Source organism: Rhinoraja longicauda, chromosome 7 (genome assembly GCF_053455715.1).
Source record: "Rhinoraja longicauda isolate Sanriku21f chromosome 7, sRhiLon1.1, whole genome shotgun sequence".
Classification (NCBI taxonomy): Eukaryota; Metazoa; Chordata; class Chondrichthyes; order Rajiformes; family Arhynchobatidae; genus Rhinoraja; species Rhinoraja longicauda.
This window is the reverse complement of record NC_135959.1, coordinates 28,576,351-28,594,514: the sequence shown is the minus strand read 5'-3', so window position 1 is coordinate 28,594,514 and position 18,164 is coordinate 28,576,351. Positions and strand designations below refer to the sequence as shown.

At 45.1% G+C, this 18,164-nt stretch overlaps 1 protein-coding gene across 2 annotated transcripts in view; it reads right to left on the bottom strand.

Annotated features, from left to right (window-relative positions):
• The window catches only part of slain1a (SLAIN motif family, member 1a), a 97,755-nt gene extending 90,497 nt beyond the window's left edge, over nt 1-7,258 (bottom strand). For both annotated transcript variants that reach the window (XM_078402314.1, XM_078402315.1), the window contains exon 1: nt 6,845-7,258. In XM_078402314.1, coding sequence (XP_078258440.1) covers nt 6,845-7,188 — 344 coding nt within the window. In that variant the 5' untranslated portion in view covers nt 7,189-7,258. The remainder of the gene's footprint in view (nt 1-6,844) is intronic.
• Nucleotides 7,259-18,164: the final 10,906 nt, after the last annotated feature.

Sequence of the window (18,164 nt, the reverse complement as noted above, 5' to 3'; positions counted from 1 at the left end):
AGGGAAAAAAAGGGAGAAAGTTTGATGATTGGGCACATTCGGTGGATAGATGTGCAGTGAGTGAAGTATCCTTCTCTGCAATCACAACCAACCTGATAACAGTAAAAAAATTATGAGTAAAATCTAAATTTAATCACATTACTGACCTAACACCTGTCAGTTACTGTGGCTCTAAACTCTGGAATTAATTTCTCAAATTCTCCATCTTCTACTCTTTTTACCTGCCTTAAAAACTGTACTTTGTCTCCCATTCAATCATTTGACCAATTTATTCTGCTATGGTTGGGAATTCCTGTGAAGTATCTTGTGGCATTTTGTTGCATTAAAGTTGATGTAATTGCAGAGATCCAAAATTATTCTCCCACTGAGCACTTTATCCAATTTTTTCTTAGTAACTCTTCAGACACTCCCATAGCTTGCAGTTGATAACATGAGCATTAGAACCCTATTAATAAATTGAGTAGACATTTAAAGAACATAGTCACAAAAAGCTGGAGTAACTCCACAGGTCAGGTCAGAAAAAAAGGTATAAGTGACGTTTTGGGTCGAGACCCTTCTTCAGACTGAAGAAGGGTCTCGACCCGAAACATCACCTGTTCCTTTTCTCCAGAGATGCTACCTGACCTGCTGAGTTACTCCAGCTTTTTGTATCTACCTTTGGTTTAAACCAGCATTTCCAGTTTGTTCCTACACATTTAAAGAATCACCATCACGACCTCACCATTTCCGGCGATCTACCCTCCAATGCCTCCAAACGTATAGATCCCCAGCCCCGCATGGCCCGATTCTACCTCCTACCTAAAATCCATAAACAGAACTGTCCCGGCAGACCCATTGTCTCTGCCTGCTCATGTCCCACCGAACTTATTTCCACCTACCTCGACTCCATCCTATCCCCCCTGGTCAAATCCCTCCCCACCTACCTCACACGCTCTCCATCTCCTTGATAACTTCCGGTTTCCAGGCCCTCACTCCCTCATCTTTACCATGGATGTCCAGTCACTCTACACTTCCATCCCCCACAAGGATGGTCTCGAAGCCCTCTGTTTCTTTCTCGACCGTAGAACCAGCCAATCCCCATCTACTAACACTCTCCTCTGCCTAGCAGAGCTGGTTCTTACCCTTAACAACTTCTCCTTTGACTCCTCCCACTTCCTCCAAACCAGAGACATAGCTATGGGCACTCGCATGGGCCCTAGCTAAGCCTGCCTCTTTGTCGGGCACGTCGAACAATCCCTGTTCCGGACGTACACCGGCCCCATCCCCGAACTTTACCTCCGCTACATCGACAACTGCATTGATGTTACCTCTTGTACCCATGCAGAACTCACTGACTTCATACACTTCACTTCCAATTTCCATCCAGCCCTTAAATATACCTGGACTATCTCCGACATCTCCCTCCCTTTTCTGGACCTCACCATCTCCATCACAGGAGACAGACTAGTGACTGACATCTACTATAAACCCACTGACTCGCACAGCTATCTGGATTACACTTCTTCCCACCCAGTCGCCTACAAAAAGTCTATTCCCTACTCCCAATTCCTCCGTCTACGCCGCATCTGCGCCCGGGATGAGGTGTTTCACACTAGGGCATCAGAGATGTCCTCATTCTTCAGGAAACGGGGCTTCCCCTCTTCCATTATAGATGAGGCTCTCACTAGGGTCTCTTCTACATCCCGCAGCTCCGCTCTTGCTCCCCCTCCCCCCATTCGTAACAAGGACAGAATCCCCCTCGTTCTCACCTTCCACCCCACCAGCCAGCGGATCCAACATATCATCCACCAACATTTCCGTCACCTACAACGGGACCCCACCACTGGCCATATCTTCCCACCCCTCCCCTTTCTGTGTTCCGCAGAGACTGTTCCCTCCGTAACTCCCTGGTCCACTCGTCCCTTCCTACCCAAACCACCCCATCCCCGGGCACTTTTCCCTGCAACCGCACGAGATGCAACACCTGTCCCTTTACCTCCTCCCTCAACTCCATCCAAGGACCCAAACAGTCTTCCCAGGTGAGACAGAGGTTCACCGTCACCTCCTCCAACCTCGTCTATTGCATCCGCTGCTCTAGATGTCAACTTCTTTACATCGGCAAAACCAAACGCAGGCTCGGTGATCGCTTCGCTCAACACTTGCGCTCAGTCCGCCTTAACCAATCTGATCTCCCGGTGGCTGAGCACTTCAGCTCCCCCTCCCATTCCCAGTCTGACCTTTCTGTCATGGGCCTCGTCCAGTGCCAAATTGGAGGAACAGCACCTCATATTTCGCTTGGGCAGCTTGCAGCCCAGTGGTATGAACATTGACTTCTCCAACTTTAGATAGTTCCTCTGTCCCTCTCTTCCCCTCCCCCTTCCCAGATCTCCCACTGTCTTCCTGTCTCCACCTACCTTTGTCCCGCCCCCCTGACATCAGTCTGAAGAAGGGTCTCGACCCGAAACGTCACCCATTCCTTCTCTCCTGAGATGCTGCCTGATCTGCTGAGTTACTCCAGCATTTTGTGAATAAATACCTTTGATTTGTACCAGCATCTGCAGTTATTTTCTTACATTTAAAGAACATAATTGGTTACATCATGACAGTGGTTGGCCAGTAAAGATCCATCTCACTATTTTATGCCAGGTTGGCTCAATTTCCACTGTCTGATTTGCACTTGAATGGATAATGTACCTGACTACATCACTGTGGCAATGCTGAATTGTTAGAGGTGCCAGGCTCCAACTTATCTCCCAGGCAGAACTTCAGCGCCGGAGACTCCAGTTCGATACTGACTATAGGTGCTGTACTCTACGGAGTTTGTATGTTCTCTCCGTGACCTGCGTGGGTTTTCTCGGAGATCTTCGGTTTCCTCCCACACTCCAAAGACGTACAGGTTTGTAGGTTAATTGGCTGGGCAAATGTAAAAATTGTCCCTAGTGGGTGTAGGATAGTGTTAGTGTGCGGGGATCGCTGAGAGGCGCGGACCCGGTGGGCCGAAGGGCCTGTTTCTGCGCTGTATCTCTAAATCTAAAAATCTAAAAAATCTAAAAATCAGGAGGTTCAAGCAGCCAGCTCATCCAACAATAATTACATGGCAATTTGGTGTATGTTAAAGGTGGAACCAAACAGCCAGGAATTTGGGAGGAAGTGCTTGTATTTAACAAAATATGCAGCATGATGCCATCACTGGAGGCCTAAGGATGTGCATAGTATAAGGTGTGTTTTTTAAACAGAGAGATTCTTCTTCAGGGGTGGGGCAATCACCTGGAATGGTGAAGGCCCTTGACTTATTCATTGTTGTTCTTGTTCATAATTCTTGTTCATAATTCATAATTCGTAAGTCATAGGAGCACAATTAAGCCATTTAGCCCAAAGAGTCTACCCCACCATTCAATCATGGCTGATCCATCTTTCCCTCTCAATCCCATTCTCCTGTCTTTTCCCTGTAACTTTTTTTAAAAAAATTTTTTAATTTATTTATTTTTATTTTTACAGAACTTTTTAGAAAACAAGCCCTCCCACCCTTCCCCCCACCCCCCCCCCCCTTATACTAACCCCAAATAAGAAAAAAGAAGAAAAGAAAAAAAGATTAAAGATTGCCTGGGTGTTGGGGGTAACTTTTGACACCCTTACCAATCAAGAACCAGTCAATCTCCACTTTAGAAACAACCCATGACTTGGCCACCACATCTGTCTGTAGTAATGAATTCCACAGATTCACCACCCTCTGACTAAAGAAATTCCTCCTCATCTCCTTTTTAAAGGCATGTCCTTTTGTTCTGAGGCTGTGCACTCTGGTCCTAGATTCTCCCACCAGCAGAAACATCCTCTCCATATCCACAGGCCATCCACTATTCTGTAAGTTTCAATGAGGTCCCCCCTTGCGCTTCTAAACTTTTACAAACATTGCTCCACCTCTACCTGGTCCACGAGGAAAGTAAACCAGAAAACCTCCAAACAGATTGTCACCTTTCCCTTGTTCTCGTGAAGCATAAAACTGCATCTTATCAACCGATTTTGCAGCACCACACACTATTTGTTTGGATTGAAATGTAATATGTTTCAGTACTGTTGGGTAGTTAGAGCAATTTGCCACTATTGTATGAACAATGTGAAATTGGCTGTAAGTCTTAGATTTGCTAACTCCATTTTGGTTAAATACCTTACATGCAATTAAGTTCTTATTTTCACAACTATTTTCTTGTAAACTTACATTATTGGGAAATGGGGCCACCTGAAGTTGCATTCTAATGATCAATAAAATTGGTACAAGACCAATGGATATTAAAAGGTAAATTATGTGCTTTAGACAGCAGCATTATTATAATTTAATTGGTGTTTTTTCCTCAGGCTGTATTAAGCATATTGTTTAATTATTGCCTGCCAATGTATTATAATTGTGGCATTTCCAATGCTTTTAAGTTCCTCTTTGGCAACTCTGGTGCAAAGCAACATCCATCCCATCAGATAATTTTTAAAAGGACTTGTACACAACTGTCAACAAAGCAAAACAGAAAACACACACAAGGTTTGCTATAATCCATTAGTTATTGTGCAGCATCAGACAGCTTAAGAGCTAAAATTGGGAATGAGGAGTTTATTAAAGGTTCTCTGCCTCAATTGGTTTTGCCATTTTTATCATTCCCTACTCAGACATAAACTCCACCACTGGAGGTTTCTAGCGCGAGGACTATAAAAAAATATAGTTGTAAAACGTGACAAGCCGCAAACTACTTCCAACACACAATGGTCTTAAACTGTGTTTAAATTTTTAATGAGGAAGCCAATCTAGAATCTAATACACGTCCTCCATGGTCAGTCAAAAGGAAGATTACAACAAATAAGATATCACAGAAAGAGCATAAAGATTAGACCAATCATCCTAGACACAATAACAGGATGATACGGTGTTTTTTTACTGAAAAATAAATGCTGTGGCATTTAGCAGATCCTATAAAAAAATGAATGCAGATCGGACAGCAAATCTAATAGATGAAACATCAGCAATAATATGTAACATTCTATAACACTCATAAAAATGTGAACTGCCAACACAATACAAGGCAAAAGCTTGGGCAATATAACAAGGCAGAAAGGGAATCTTGTTTGCCTAAAATGGAGAAAGAAAAAAACATTGGGCCTGAATGGAGAGAGGGGACGGGGTGGGGAGAGGGGATGGGGTGGGGAGGGTTAGAGGGGATGGGGTGGGGAGGGTTAGAGGGGATGGGGTGGGGAGAGGGGGTGGGGTGGGGAGAGGGGGTGGGGTGGGGAGAGGAGAAGGGGTAGGGTGGGGAGAGGGGATGGGGAAGTTGACCAGGAGCAATGGGAAACTGAAGGTGGAGAAGGAAAATCAGAGAGCCGAGAGGTGACTATGGAAACTTTTGTGACTGAGGGGAAAGTGTAGGGGCAAGGAAACTGAGAGGCAACACCAGAGGGCAGAGAATGGAGAGAATGGGTGACAGAGAGTTACGAGAGGCAGAGGGGCAAAAGAGAGGATGGGCATAAAATCAGGAGATGGGTCAAGATGAGAAGTGGGAGAGTGGGATGGGGATTTTGGGATAAGGAAGGAGGAATGATTGGGACGAGGAGGGGAAGAGGGAGTGGGAGGACGGGGAGAATGGAGCATGGGAAGGGGGAGCAGGGAAAAGGGAAGGAGGAGGAAGGTACGGGGAGTGGACAGAGGGTACGGGGATTGGGGGGAAGGAAGGAAGGGAAGGGATGGAGGGAAGAAAAGAGGGAGGGAAGGAAGGAAGGGGAGGGAAGGAGGAAGGAAGGGGAGGGAAGGAAGGGTGAGGGAGAGATGGAAGGAAGGGGTAGGGAGGGAAGGAAGGGGGTAGGGAGGGAAGGAAGGGGAGAGGGAAGGAACGGGAGAGAAGGAAGGGGGAAGGAAGGGAAGGAAGGGGATGAGGGAGGGAAGGGGGGTGGAAGGGAGAGGGAGGGAATGAAAGAGGGAGGGCAAGGGGGTAAGGAGGCAAAGGGGGATGAATAGAGGACGGGGGAGTTTAGAGGGAAAAAAAGAAGTGAGGATAGTGGGTGGAAAGCGGAGAGGGGGACGTTTAAAAGGAAGGAAGCTAAGCACCGGGGCGGGGGATGAGGTGAGCGAGAAGGGAAAAGGGAAGGGGCTGGTGATGGGGACGAGGAAAGGGTATGGATGGAAAGTGGGGGGAAGGAGGAGGGAAAGTGGTGATAGAAGAGGGAAAGGGGGGATAGAGGAGGGAAAGGGGGGATAGAGGAGGGAAAGGGGGGATAAAGGAGGGGGGATAGAGGAGGGAAAGGGGGGATAGAGGAGGGAAATGGGGGGATAGAGGGGGGAAATCGGGGGATGGGGAGGGAAATAGGGGTATAGAGGAGAGAAATGGGGGGATAGAGGAGGGGAGGGGGGATAGAGAAGGAAAGGGGGGATAGAGGAGGGAAATGGGGGTATAGAGGAGGGAAAGGTAGATGGGGGGAAATATAAAAGGAAAGGGAGAAGGTGGGAGGGATGATGTGCATGAGGAGAGGGAAGGGTGATGGTGATGGTGATAGAGGAGGGAAAGAGGGGGATAGAGGAGGGAAAGGGGGAATAGAGGAGGGAAGGGGGGATAGAGGGAAAGGGGAATAGAGGAGGGAAATGGGGGGATAGAGGAGGAAAGGGGGGATAGAGGAGGGAAGGGGGGATAGAGGAGGGAAAGGGGGGGATAGAGGAGAGAAAGGTAGATGGGGGGAAATATAAAAGGAAAGGGAGAAGGTGGGAGGGATGATGTGCATGAGGAGAGGGAAGGGTGATGGTGATGGGGACGGGGAGAAAGGGAGAGTTGAAGACATCTATCAGCACCCACTGACGGGTGGGGGGTGGGTGGGGAGGGTGGTGGGGGGGCAATACCAGCTGTCCTCGTCGCCGCTGCACCGTCCGTTGTCCAGGTCCAGGGTGTCGATGTCATCCAGCAGCAGCAGCAGCAGCCTGGCTGTCCGGTGTTCGGGTCCAGTAGCCGGGCAGTGTGTGGCGGCTGCCTGGTGCCTCCCGCCTGAGCCCAGGTAGACCTGCAGAGGGGCGGCGGCGGCTGCAGCAGCGGCGGCAGCAGCAGCGTTCGCCCGGCTCTTCAGCTGCTCGTTCTGCCACTCGAGTTTTCTCACCAGCTCCTGCAGTTTCTTCACCTCCAACTCGGCGCTCACCTTGGAGCTCACCTCCCCCGTGGCCCCCATCATCTTCAGCAGGGGCGCCTCCATGCTACTCACACCTGCCCCTTTCCAGCAGCCTCCCTGGTCCGTGTCCTCCTCCTCCCTCCTCCCTCCTCCTCCCTCCTCTCTGCTCCTCACACACAACAAAGAGCTGCACAACACTGCGACGAGCTGGATCGCAGAACCCTCCTCTACACTAGAACACCCGCCCCTCCATCACAGCGCCGGCTATTGCGGGGTGGGGACTGTTTCTGGCAATAAATTCACCAGCTGACTTAATTTTGCGTGTCTGTCTCTGTATGTGTCGCTGTGTGTGTGTGTGTGTGTGTGTGTGTGTGTGTGTGTGTATGTGTTTGTCTATGTGCATCTGTGTATGTGTCTGTGCGTGTGATCTGAAAGTCTTTTATTCAAAACGGGTTAGATTCAAACCATCTCGAAAACACACATTGTCATCTTGCCATCATTGTCATCTTGCCATCATTGTCATCTTGCCATCATTGTCATCTTGCCATACATTGTCATCTTGCCATCATTGTCATCTTGCCATACATTGTCATCTTGCCATCATTGTCATCTTGCCATCATTGTCATCTTGCCATACATTGTCATCTTGCCATCATTGTCATCTTGCCATCATTGTCATCTTGCCATACATTGTCATCTTGCCATCATTGTCATCTTGCCATACATTGTCATCTTGCCATCATTGTCATCTTGCCATACATTGTCATCTTGCCATCATTGTCATCTTGCCATAAATTGTCATCTTGCCATCATTGTCATCTTGCCATACATTGTCATCTTGCCATACATTGTCATCTTGCCATCATTGTCATCTTGCCATACATTGCCATCTTGCCATCATTGTCATCTTGCCATCATTGTCATCTTGCCATCATTGTCATCTTGCAAGAACGCCGAGCCACTGACAGCTGTACACCCCATCCTTGGCCGTTTATTTATTCCAGCATCAGTAACCCACACCACTACTGCATTACATGCATGTTTATACCCTGAAGAAGGGGTCTCGACCCACAACGTCACCTATTCCCTTTCTCCGGAGATGCCGCCTGACCCGCTGAGTTACTCCAGCATTCTGCGTCTATTTTCGGTGTAAACCAACATTGCAGATTCTTCCTACACATTATATTTCTGTTGTTGCCCCGTGTTAGTTTCAATGCGGCAACCCTGCATCCTTGAAATATAATTAACCCAAGTACCTGGGTGCGCAGCTATATATTCAGCCTAGGTATGTGTGTACATCGCCTTCTGTATATTCAGTGCAGATTTATGCCTCCTGACTGATCAGCCAAGTATTTATATCTCCTTCAGCAGACACAGTCCAGCTACCTGTGTATGCCTTCTGTATGATTAGTCCAGTGACCTTTAGAATATTGAGTTCAGTTTTGGTTACTATGTAAAGGAAAGATGCTGTCAAGCTCCAAAGGGCTCAGAAAAGATTTACCAAGACGTTGCCAGGACTCCAGGGACTGAGCTACAAGGAGAGGTTGAGCAGGCTTGGATTTTATTTCTTGGAGCTCATGGGGATGAGGGGTGATCTTGTAGAGGTGTGCAAAATCATGATAGGAATAGATCAGGTAAACACACAGTCTTTTGCCCAGTGGAGGGGAATCGAGAACCAAAGGATATATGTTTAAGGTGAAGGCAGAAATATTTAATGGGAACTTTATGAGGGATAACTTTTCTACGCAAAGGGTGATGGGTGTACGGGACAAGCTGCTGGAGAAGGTAATTGAGGTACTATTGCAACATTTAAGAAACATTTCAACAGGTACATGGATAGGATAGGTTGAGAGGGATATGGGCCAGAAACAGGCAGGTGGGACCAATGCAGATGGGGATTGTTGATTGGTGTGGGCAAGTTGGGCCAAAGGGCCTGTTTCCATCTGTTTGATTCTGACCTGCGTATTTTTCCTTCATTATGTTGAGCTCAAATAAATGCGTATATCCTTAATTTATTATTGTCACCTAGACCAAGATACAATGAAAAACTTGTTCTGCATGCTATCCAGTCAAATCATACCAGACATGAGTACAATCGATCCTCTTCTGGAACAGCACACTGAGAGTTGCCAAGTTCTGGTGCCATCTCTGAAAAGTCTGCTTTGGGCCCATGGTTATATCTAGTTTCTTATTTTCTCACTTTAAGACGTGATGTCCTGCCAGCACTGGATCATAGAACAGTACAATGCAGGAACAGACCCTCCAGCGCAGAATAAGAAGATAACTGCAGATGCTGGTACAAATCGAAGGTTTTCATTCACAAAATGCTGGAGTAACTCAGCAGGTCAGGCAGCATCTCGGGAGAGAAGGAATGGGTGACGTTTCGGGTCGTGACCCTTCTTCAGACTGAAATTCGACCCGAAACGTCACCCATTCCTTCTCTCCCGAGATGCTGCCTGACCTGCTGAGTTACTCCAGCATTTTGTGAATAAAAACCTCCAGCCCAGAATGTTTGTGCTGAACTTGATACAGTTAAACTGATCTAATTTGCCTGCACATGATCCATACTCCACTATTCCCTGCACTTCCATATCTAAAAGCATCTAAAAAGCCACTATTGTATCTGCCTCCACCACCATCCCTGGCAATGCATTCCTGGCCCCCACCACATTCCATGTAAAAAATCTTGCCCCGCACATCCCCATTGAACTTTCCTCCTCTCACCTTATAGCTATGTTCTCTAGTGTTGAACATTTCCATCCTGGGTAAAAGGTTCTGACTGTCTACCCCATCTGTGCCTCTCATCCATGTGGCCCAGCTGGATCTTCTGGTGGGGGAGGGGGTGGTTGGGGAGAGCGCCGAGAACGAAGGGGAACCTGGTGGCAGTTGGGGGGTGGGTTGGGGGGTGCATTGGGCTGCTGCCATATGCAGAGGTAGGGGCAGGCTGTCGATAGGACTGTTCAGTGAACTTCTGGAACATTGGTGGTGCCAAAATGTGTCAACACTTGTGTACTACCTAGGTTAGGTCTGCTGTATTATTTTACTGGGTTGTACGTAAAACAAAGCATTTCACTGTACCCAGGTATATGTGATAATAAAGTTTAATTGAATCATTGAAATAGTGCATTCTTGCTTATCTATGTCTTTTTTCATTATATTTATATTTCTATATTTATATTTTTATTCACAATATATTTATATTTCTCATGACCGGCCAGAAATCTCTTTGGAACCTCTAACCTGATTGGTCATTATGGAAACATTGGCTGATCTTTGACCTAACTCTATAAGTAGAAGGGAGATTTGTATGTATACATACTTAACTATGTTTAGAACACAGTTCTGTGTTTTGGATATCTCTGTGTGTCTACACATAGAGTCGCATACACCTTGTGTACGTATGTCCATTTATTTTACCCATTTTAATGGCGCATGAATTGCTATCAAAGAGCCAGCAGGGCACAGACCACACTCCCCTTTGTATAAATGTGACAGAAACATCCAGAAAGATCAGATGAGTAAAAAATGAAAAAATTAGTAAAATATGTAAAAATGAAAGAATTTTGTCAGGTGATGCTCCATCACAGGTTTCTGTCTGGGGTTCAACACTGAATCCACCCCTGAATGTTTAGGGTTTCTAAGTGCTCTTATGCAAAGTGATAACTGTTAATTGCAGACCACAAGAGACTGCAGATGCTGGAATCTTCAGCAAAAACCAAAGTGCTGGAAGAATTTAGCAGGTCAGGCAGCATCTGTGGAGGGAAAAGGGCAGATGACATTTTGGGTCAGGATTCTTCTTTAATTGCAGTCATTTGTACTCTCTCTGGTACTGAAAATGAATCATTGGATTGAATCAGCTGAGAAGGTTGTTGGCTGCAACCTTCCCCCCATTGATGAACTGTACACTGCAAGGGCCAGGAAGCGAGCGGGCAAGATCATCTCTGACCCCTCTCACCCTGGCCACAAACTCTTTGAAGCACTTCCCTCTGGAAGGCGACTCCGGACTGTCAAAGCAGCCACAGCCAGATATAAAAACAGCTTTGTTCCATGAGTAGTAGTTCTACTCAATAACCAAAGTCTGTAGTCTTTTTTTTGTTCTGGTTTATTTTCACCCACATGTTTAGACCGTAATGTTGTATCCTTATTGTTTTGATGTGTTTATGCTTTATTCTTAATTGTTAACTGTATGTTTGTGTTGTCTTTTGTGAGAGGAGCACCAAGGCACATTCCTTGTATATGCAGATACTTGGCCAATAAACTTATTCATTCATTCATTCATTCATTCATTCATTCATTCATTCATTCATCCATTGCAAATGCAGACTCGCATTATCTTAAGTTTTAATTGTTCCTTGAGATTTTAAAAGCGCGCAGGTTTAAATTAAATACTTTATGTGTGGTTTCTCTATTTTTACTCTATCCAACACACCAGATTTGACTTTGAATTTACACTCTAATGGAGACTTCCTTTTCAGTCCATGTTGTGTTTCTTCTCTGAAGATAAACACAAAATGGTGTAATCTAGCGCGTCAGGCAGCATCTCTGGAGAAAGGGACTAGGTGATGTTTTGGGTCGAGATCCTTCTTCAGGCTTATAGTCAATGGAGAGGGAAACTAGAGATATGAAAAAGTACAGAACAATGGACAGGGTAGATTTAGAGAGTTTTGGGCCAAAAGCAGGCAGGTTTAGATGGGACGAGTTTAGATGGCGCATGTCATGGGCAAATTGGGCCGAAGGGCCTGTTTCCACTCTATATGACTATATGACTGTATGAGAGCAAGTCTGGCCAATAGCATACACCAATAAATTCTATGGCATAGCAACTCATAGCACACACATATCTGTGTATATATATTTCACTATATCCAAACAACACCAACACAATGAGACTGGAGTTAGTGCAGCTGCTGTGAAGCTTTAGCGACTCAGGATCGATCCTGATCTTGAGTTTATCTGTGTGTCGTTGTGTTTTTGTCTTTGGATATCTGTGTGGAATTCGCACTTTCTCCCTGTGAACATGTGGGTTTCCACCCGCATCCCAAAATGGGTGCAGGTTGGTGAGTTAATGGGTTATGGTAGATCACTCTCACTGCAGGTGGTGGAAGGGCAATTAGGGGATGTTGATGAGAATGTGAGTAGGTTGTCTGAAAATAAGTGGGGGAGTGGGACTCTTGGGATTATTCTGGGGTCTTGTATGGACTTCATGAGTTGAATGCCCCCCATTTATGTCATATGCTATAAACAAACACATGAAAGGTGTGCATCAGTGTACCTTGCCAATTTCTACAATGAATCTGGTGAATTGAGTTTGCCTATATGATAGATAAAAAGAAAAATAAGCCAAGAATAGACACAATAAACTGCAGATGCTGGAATCTTGAGCAAAAAAACACCAGGTTATATGTATATACCACTGAGTGGCATCGTGGTGGCAGCCTCGCCTACAGTCTGTCTGTTCTTTTTGTACTTTTTTTGTTGTTTTTGGTAAGTTTTAAAAGTTTGTGTTAATGTTCTCTGGTTTGTTTTATGTGGGGGGTGGGGAGGGGATCAGGGGAAACTTTTTTTTCAATCTCTTACCTTGCCGGAGACGCAATTGTTTTCCGGATCATATCTCCAGTCGCTCTGCGGCCTAACATTGTAGGGCTGGAGGCCTTGCCCGGGACTGGCTTTGAGCCCCCGCGGGGCGTGGACTTACCATCTGAGCATGCAATTCCTTGCTTGGATCGACACTCCAACCACAGCCTGCGGACTTTAACATCAAGGAGCTTGCAGTCTCGGGTTGAGACCGGTCGGGATCTCCAAGCCGCCCGACGTTCGACAAACCCCGACCCTGGGTAGATTGCCCAGCGCGGGGGGGCTGAGATCCCCCACACGCCCCCCCCCCCCCCCCCCCTGCGAAGCTACGGGAGTCAAGATCGTCCCGTCAACTGGAGGTTAGAGGCCCCCGACCGCTGGAGAACAAAGAAGGGAGAGATTGAACTTCTCGCCTTCCATCACAGTGAGGAATGTGGAGGAGTCACTGTGGTGGATGCTCATGTTAAAATGTATCTTGTGCATCCTGTTGCTTTTTAATGTTATGACTGTATAGCAAATGAAATGCCTCATATGTTGCAAAACATACTTGGCTAATAAAGTATGATTGTGATTGATTGTGATTGTGAAAACAAAGTGCTGGAGGAACTTTTGAATCCCGAACCAAAATATCAGTTGTCAATCCATCTCAAGAAGGGTCTCAATCCCAACCTAACTCTGTCCATTCTCTCCACAGATGCTGCCTGACCTGTTGAGTTTCTCCAGCACATTCCTCCTTGCTCAATAATCTAAGAATGCTTGTTGTAAATTTTTCAAGTTCCTAATGTTGAACTGGGTAAATGCATTGTCACCCCTTGTTGCCTGAAATGCAATATTTTTATATCTCCAACATCTGCAGCTTTCATCCTAATCAACACAAAACCTGCATGGTCAAAAAAAAATCTGAATATTTACTTTTTAATCATTGAGGGTAACAATTGAAGCTGAAACATCAAAACCATTTAGACAGAATCCCACCAAATCTGAAAATAAAAATGAAAAACAACAAAGAACATGGATTTAGCCTTAATAAAAATAATCAGAAGGAGCATCATGAATTATAGATATGTACCCTATGTAGCCAGGCCCTTCAGTCCACTAAGTTCAGGCCAACTATCAAGCACCATTCACATATTGTATCCCCAATAACTCTCCCCAGATTCCACAATTTAAACCTACACATGAGGAGCAATTAGGGTGGCCGATTAAGCTCTCAACCAATTAATCTTGGGATGCAGTCACAGGGAGAATGTCCACACAGACAGCCACAGAGGTCAGGATAGGTCCTGAAACTCTTGTGTTGAATGAAGGGATATGTCTTTTTATAAGTGAAATCATATAGAAACTCTAGATTTCAACATTGTAATATTGTTCAGAGCCAGAAGTGTAATTGGACTGCAAAAAGAAAATTTAGAGACCATTACTGCAGTGGTGACAGCCTTCCATTCCACAGGACCATGGTTTGAGTCTTGGTTGTCAACTCTGTGCTGAAGTTTTTCTGACATGAATTAGGTTTAGTTTATTTTTGTCTACTTAGTGTAGAGATACAACATGGAAACAGGCACTTTGGCCACTGAGTCCATGCCTACCAACAGTCACCCAAACACTAGTTCTATGTTTTCCAGTTTTGCATCCTACACACTTGGGGCAATTCACAGAAGCAAATGAATCCACAAACCTACATGTCTTTGGAATGTGGGGGAAACTGGAACACCCGGAAAAAACCCCATGAGATCACAGGGAGAATGTACAAACTCCGTACAGCATCTGTGGTCAGCATCGAACTCGGGTCTTTGGCGCAGTAAGAAAGCAACTATACTACTTTACCACTGTGCTATCCCACAACTATGACCAATCCTGCTATACGTGATGCAGATGAAGACAAGTGGGCTGAGAGGATGGAGGGAAATCTGTCCTTTTGTTTCCTCCGATCCCACTTCTCAAAAGTAGGAGCTTTTTGTTTCTCTTCATCTCTCTGATGCCCCCCTGAACAGTCATCCCTTAATCACTCCACATTGCCTACCTTCTCCCAGACGTATATGGAAAAGCCTGTCATCGTGATACATTACTAATACAGTAACTGCCATTGCAGCAGAGGTAAGGTTGGCCAGCCAGTCTTGACTGAATAGCCTTTGCACGACACAGAGTGTTCCTTGGAAGTACAGTCATCATCAGACCAATAAACTGTGGACAAGCCAACACAAACTTTTGTGAAGTGGTAGTCATGAAAGTTGTAACGGAAAGGAAAATGAACAGCTGATAGGGATTAAATAATGTCTTTGCTGAAATGTGTGAAGCTTCACAGAAGAGTTGCTATATCATATCATATATCATATCATATCATATATATACAGCGCGGAAACAGGCCTTTTCGGCCCACCAAGTCCGCGCCGCCCAGCGATCCCCGCACATTAACACTATCCTACACCCACTAGGGACAATTTTTTACATTTACCCAGTCAATTAACCTACATACCTGTACGTCTTTGGAGTACGTCTATAGAACCTGTCCAGATATGGCACTAACAATAAATGCACTTAGAGTCATGAAGTAACACAGCACAAAAACAGGCCCTTCAGCCCACCAAGTCACTGCTGACCCATGTATACATCCCATTTTAGAGTCAATTTATAGCAGCCAATTGGCCTACCAAGCTGCGTGACTTTATAATGTGTGAGGAAACTGGAGACCCACAGGAAACCCATAAGGTTACACAGGGAAGATGCAAATTCCATAGCATTAGAGGTAAGGAATGAACCCGGACACAGCAGCTGTGAGGCAGCAGATCTACTTACTGTGCCACTGAGGAACTATGATATTCAGGCAAAATAAAAATTATGTTTAGCACAAACAAAATAATTGCAGCTCTTTAAAGCAGCATTAATAATAGGAAGGGTATGAGGTTGGAGCTGATAATTTTATATTTTCCAGTAAACATATTGAAAGAGCTTACCCAGTAAGGAGAAAAATGTCAATTGTTCAAGAATGATTGAGGGTGAAGCCAAAATTGTAATGAGATCACAGGTGTTGACCAAATTTATATGAGGTATGAAGTAATAACATCTACAAAATGTCTGTTGAATATTGTAATGCTTCTGTCCACGGTGCAATACAAATTTATGAATGATACAATTGGTAAACTTAACCAAGTGTATAATGTAAGGGCAGTGCACATGGCATGCTGATAGATTACAGATGTTGCAGTAACATAAAGCAATGTCTTCTCATTCATTCAAGGAATCTGGGCTTCACAATCTTAGTCAGCATTTAATTGCCCACCCATTGCCCACTCCAAAGACGTACAGGTATGTAGGTTAATTGGCTGGGTAAATGTAAAAATTGTCCCTAGTGGGTGTAGGATAGTGTTAATGTACGGGGATCGCTGGGCGGCACGGACTTGGTGGGCCGAAAAGGCCAGTTTCCGGCTGTATATATATGATATATGATGATGATATTATTGCCCTTGAGAAGGTGCTATTGAGCTGCCATCTTGAAATGTTCCAGTCCTTGACAGGTGAGGAGAAATTTCTTTAGTCAGAGGGTGGTGAATCTGTGGGATTCTTTGCCAGAGAAGGCTGGGGAGGCCACCAGTGGATATTTTTAAGGCAGAGATAGATAGATTCTTGATTTGTACAGGTTTCAGAGGTTATGGTGAGAAGGCAGGAGAATGGGGTTAGGAGGTAGAGATAAATCAGCCATAATTGAATGGCGGAATAGACTTCCTGGGCCAAATGGCCTAATTCTACTCCTGTTCCTTATGACCTTATGCGTGTGAGTGAATGGTTGTGGATGGGGTGCCTATGAAGTGGCCTATGTCCTGTGGATGGGGTGCCTATGTAGTGCCTATGTCTTGTATCATGTTATGCCTTTGAGCGATGTTGAAGCTGCTCTCATCCAGGCAATTAGAGAGTATTCCATCACACCCCTGACTCCAGTCTTGTAGATGATAGCTTTGTGGAGTTAGGAGATGAGTTACTCACCACTGGATTCTTAGCCTCTGATCTGCTCTCTTAGTAACGTTTCGTTTAGTTTAGTTTAGTTTAGAGATACAACATGGAAACAGGCCCTTCGGTCCACCAGGTCAGCGCTGACCAGTGATCCCTATACACTATCACTGTCCTACATGCCAGGGACAATTTACAATGTTTACCGTGCCAATTAACCTATAAACCTGTAAGTCTTTTGGTGTGTGGGAGGAAACTATAGCACCTGGGGGAAACCCACGCGGTCACATGGAGAATGTACAAACTCCAACAGACACCACCTGTAATCAGGATTGAACCCGGGTGTCTGGTGCTGTAAGGCAGTAACTCTACCACTGCACCACCGTGCTGACATTGCATTCGTGACTACTCCAGTTCAGTTTCTGTTCAATGATAATCCCAGAGTATTGAATCCCCGAGAATATTCAGTGATGGTAAAACCATTGAATGTCAGGGGTGATAGCTGGATTTCCACCAGCTCTCTCTCTCTTCCATAATTGTCTGTCCCTTAATCCTTTCCTCACACCCACAACCCCTTTCCTCTTTTTGTTTTTCACATGGACAGCACAAATTCAAAGCTTTTGTGTCTCTTCAAAAATGAAATCAACAGTGGGAATGACCAAATAACTGATAATTTTTCATATACTTTCATCTAACAGAGACAAGTACTGCAAATCTTGAGATTGAACCCAATGCTTATTAGAATAATGGAGAGCAAATGTATACTTGCCAAAATGACAAAGGACTGATCATGAAATAAAGCGGATGATGGAAGAGTAAATCATGTTATCTAGGTCAACTTATAATACTACCGAGTATGCACTCTGAAGGCCTAAGCTCTAAGTAGACTTTTATTTGTGAAGGAAATGTAGCACGGGAAAATAGCACTGAGATAGTGTCTCCCATGATCTTACTGAACAAGGGAGCACGTGCAAGGTGCCAAATGGCCAACTATTCTTATGAATTCAGATTCCACCATAGCAGGAGACTTGGAAAATGTTATAGAATTTAAAGCGTTAGGTTCAATAGTGATGAAAGATTGTAAGGCTAAACTATTTGATTTATTAATGCTTTCCAGAAAATAAAACTGGCTTTCTTAACCTGACTTGGTTGCATTGTAATCACAGATCTACAGCAATGTGGTTGGTTTATTAATATTCCTCCAAAATGCCTCAGCAGGCTACTCTATTGAAGGACTATTGGGGGATGTGGAACAATGCTGGCCTTCTACACTGACAACCATTTCCCACAAATGAGTAAATAAAATGAACCTTGAGTTAAAACTAAATAGGGTGGCACAGTGGTGCAGCTGGTAGTGCTGCTGCCTCACAGCACCAGAGACATAGGTTCGATCCTGGCCTCAGGTGCTGTATATAAGTTTGCACATTCGTCCTGTGGAACATCATGCGTTTCCTCATGTAGGTTAATTGGCTTCTGTAAATTGTTCCAAGTGTATGCGAAAGTAGGATAAGAGAGCTGGTGTGAACGGGTGATCGATGATCAAT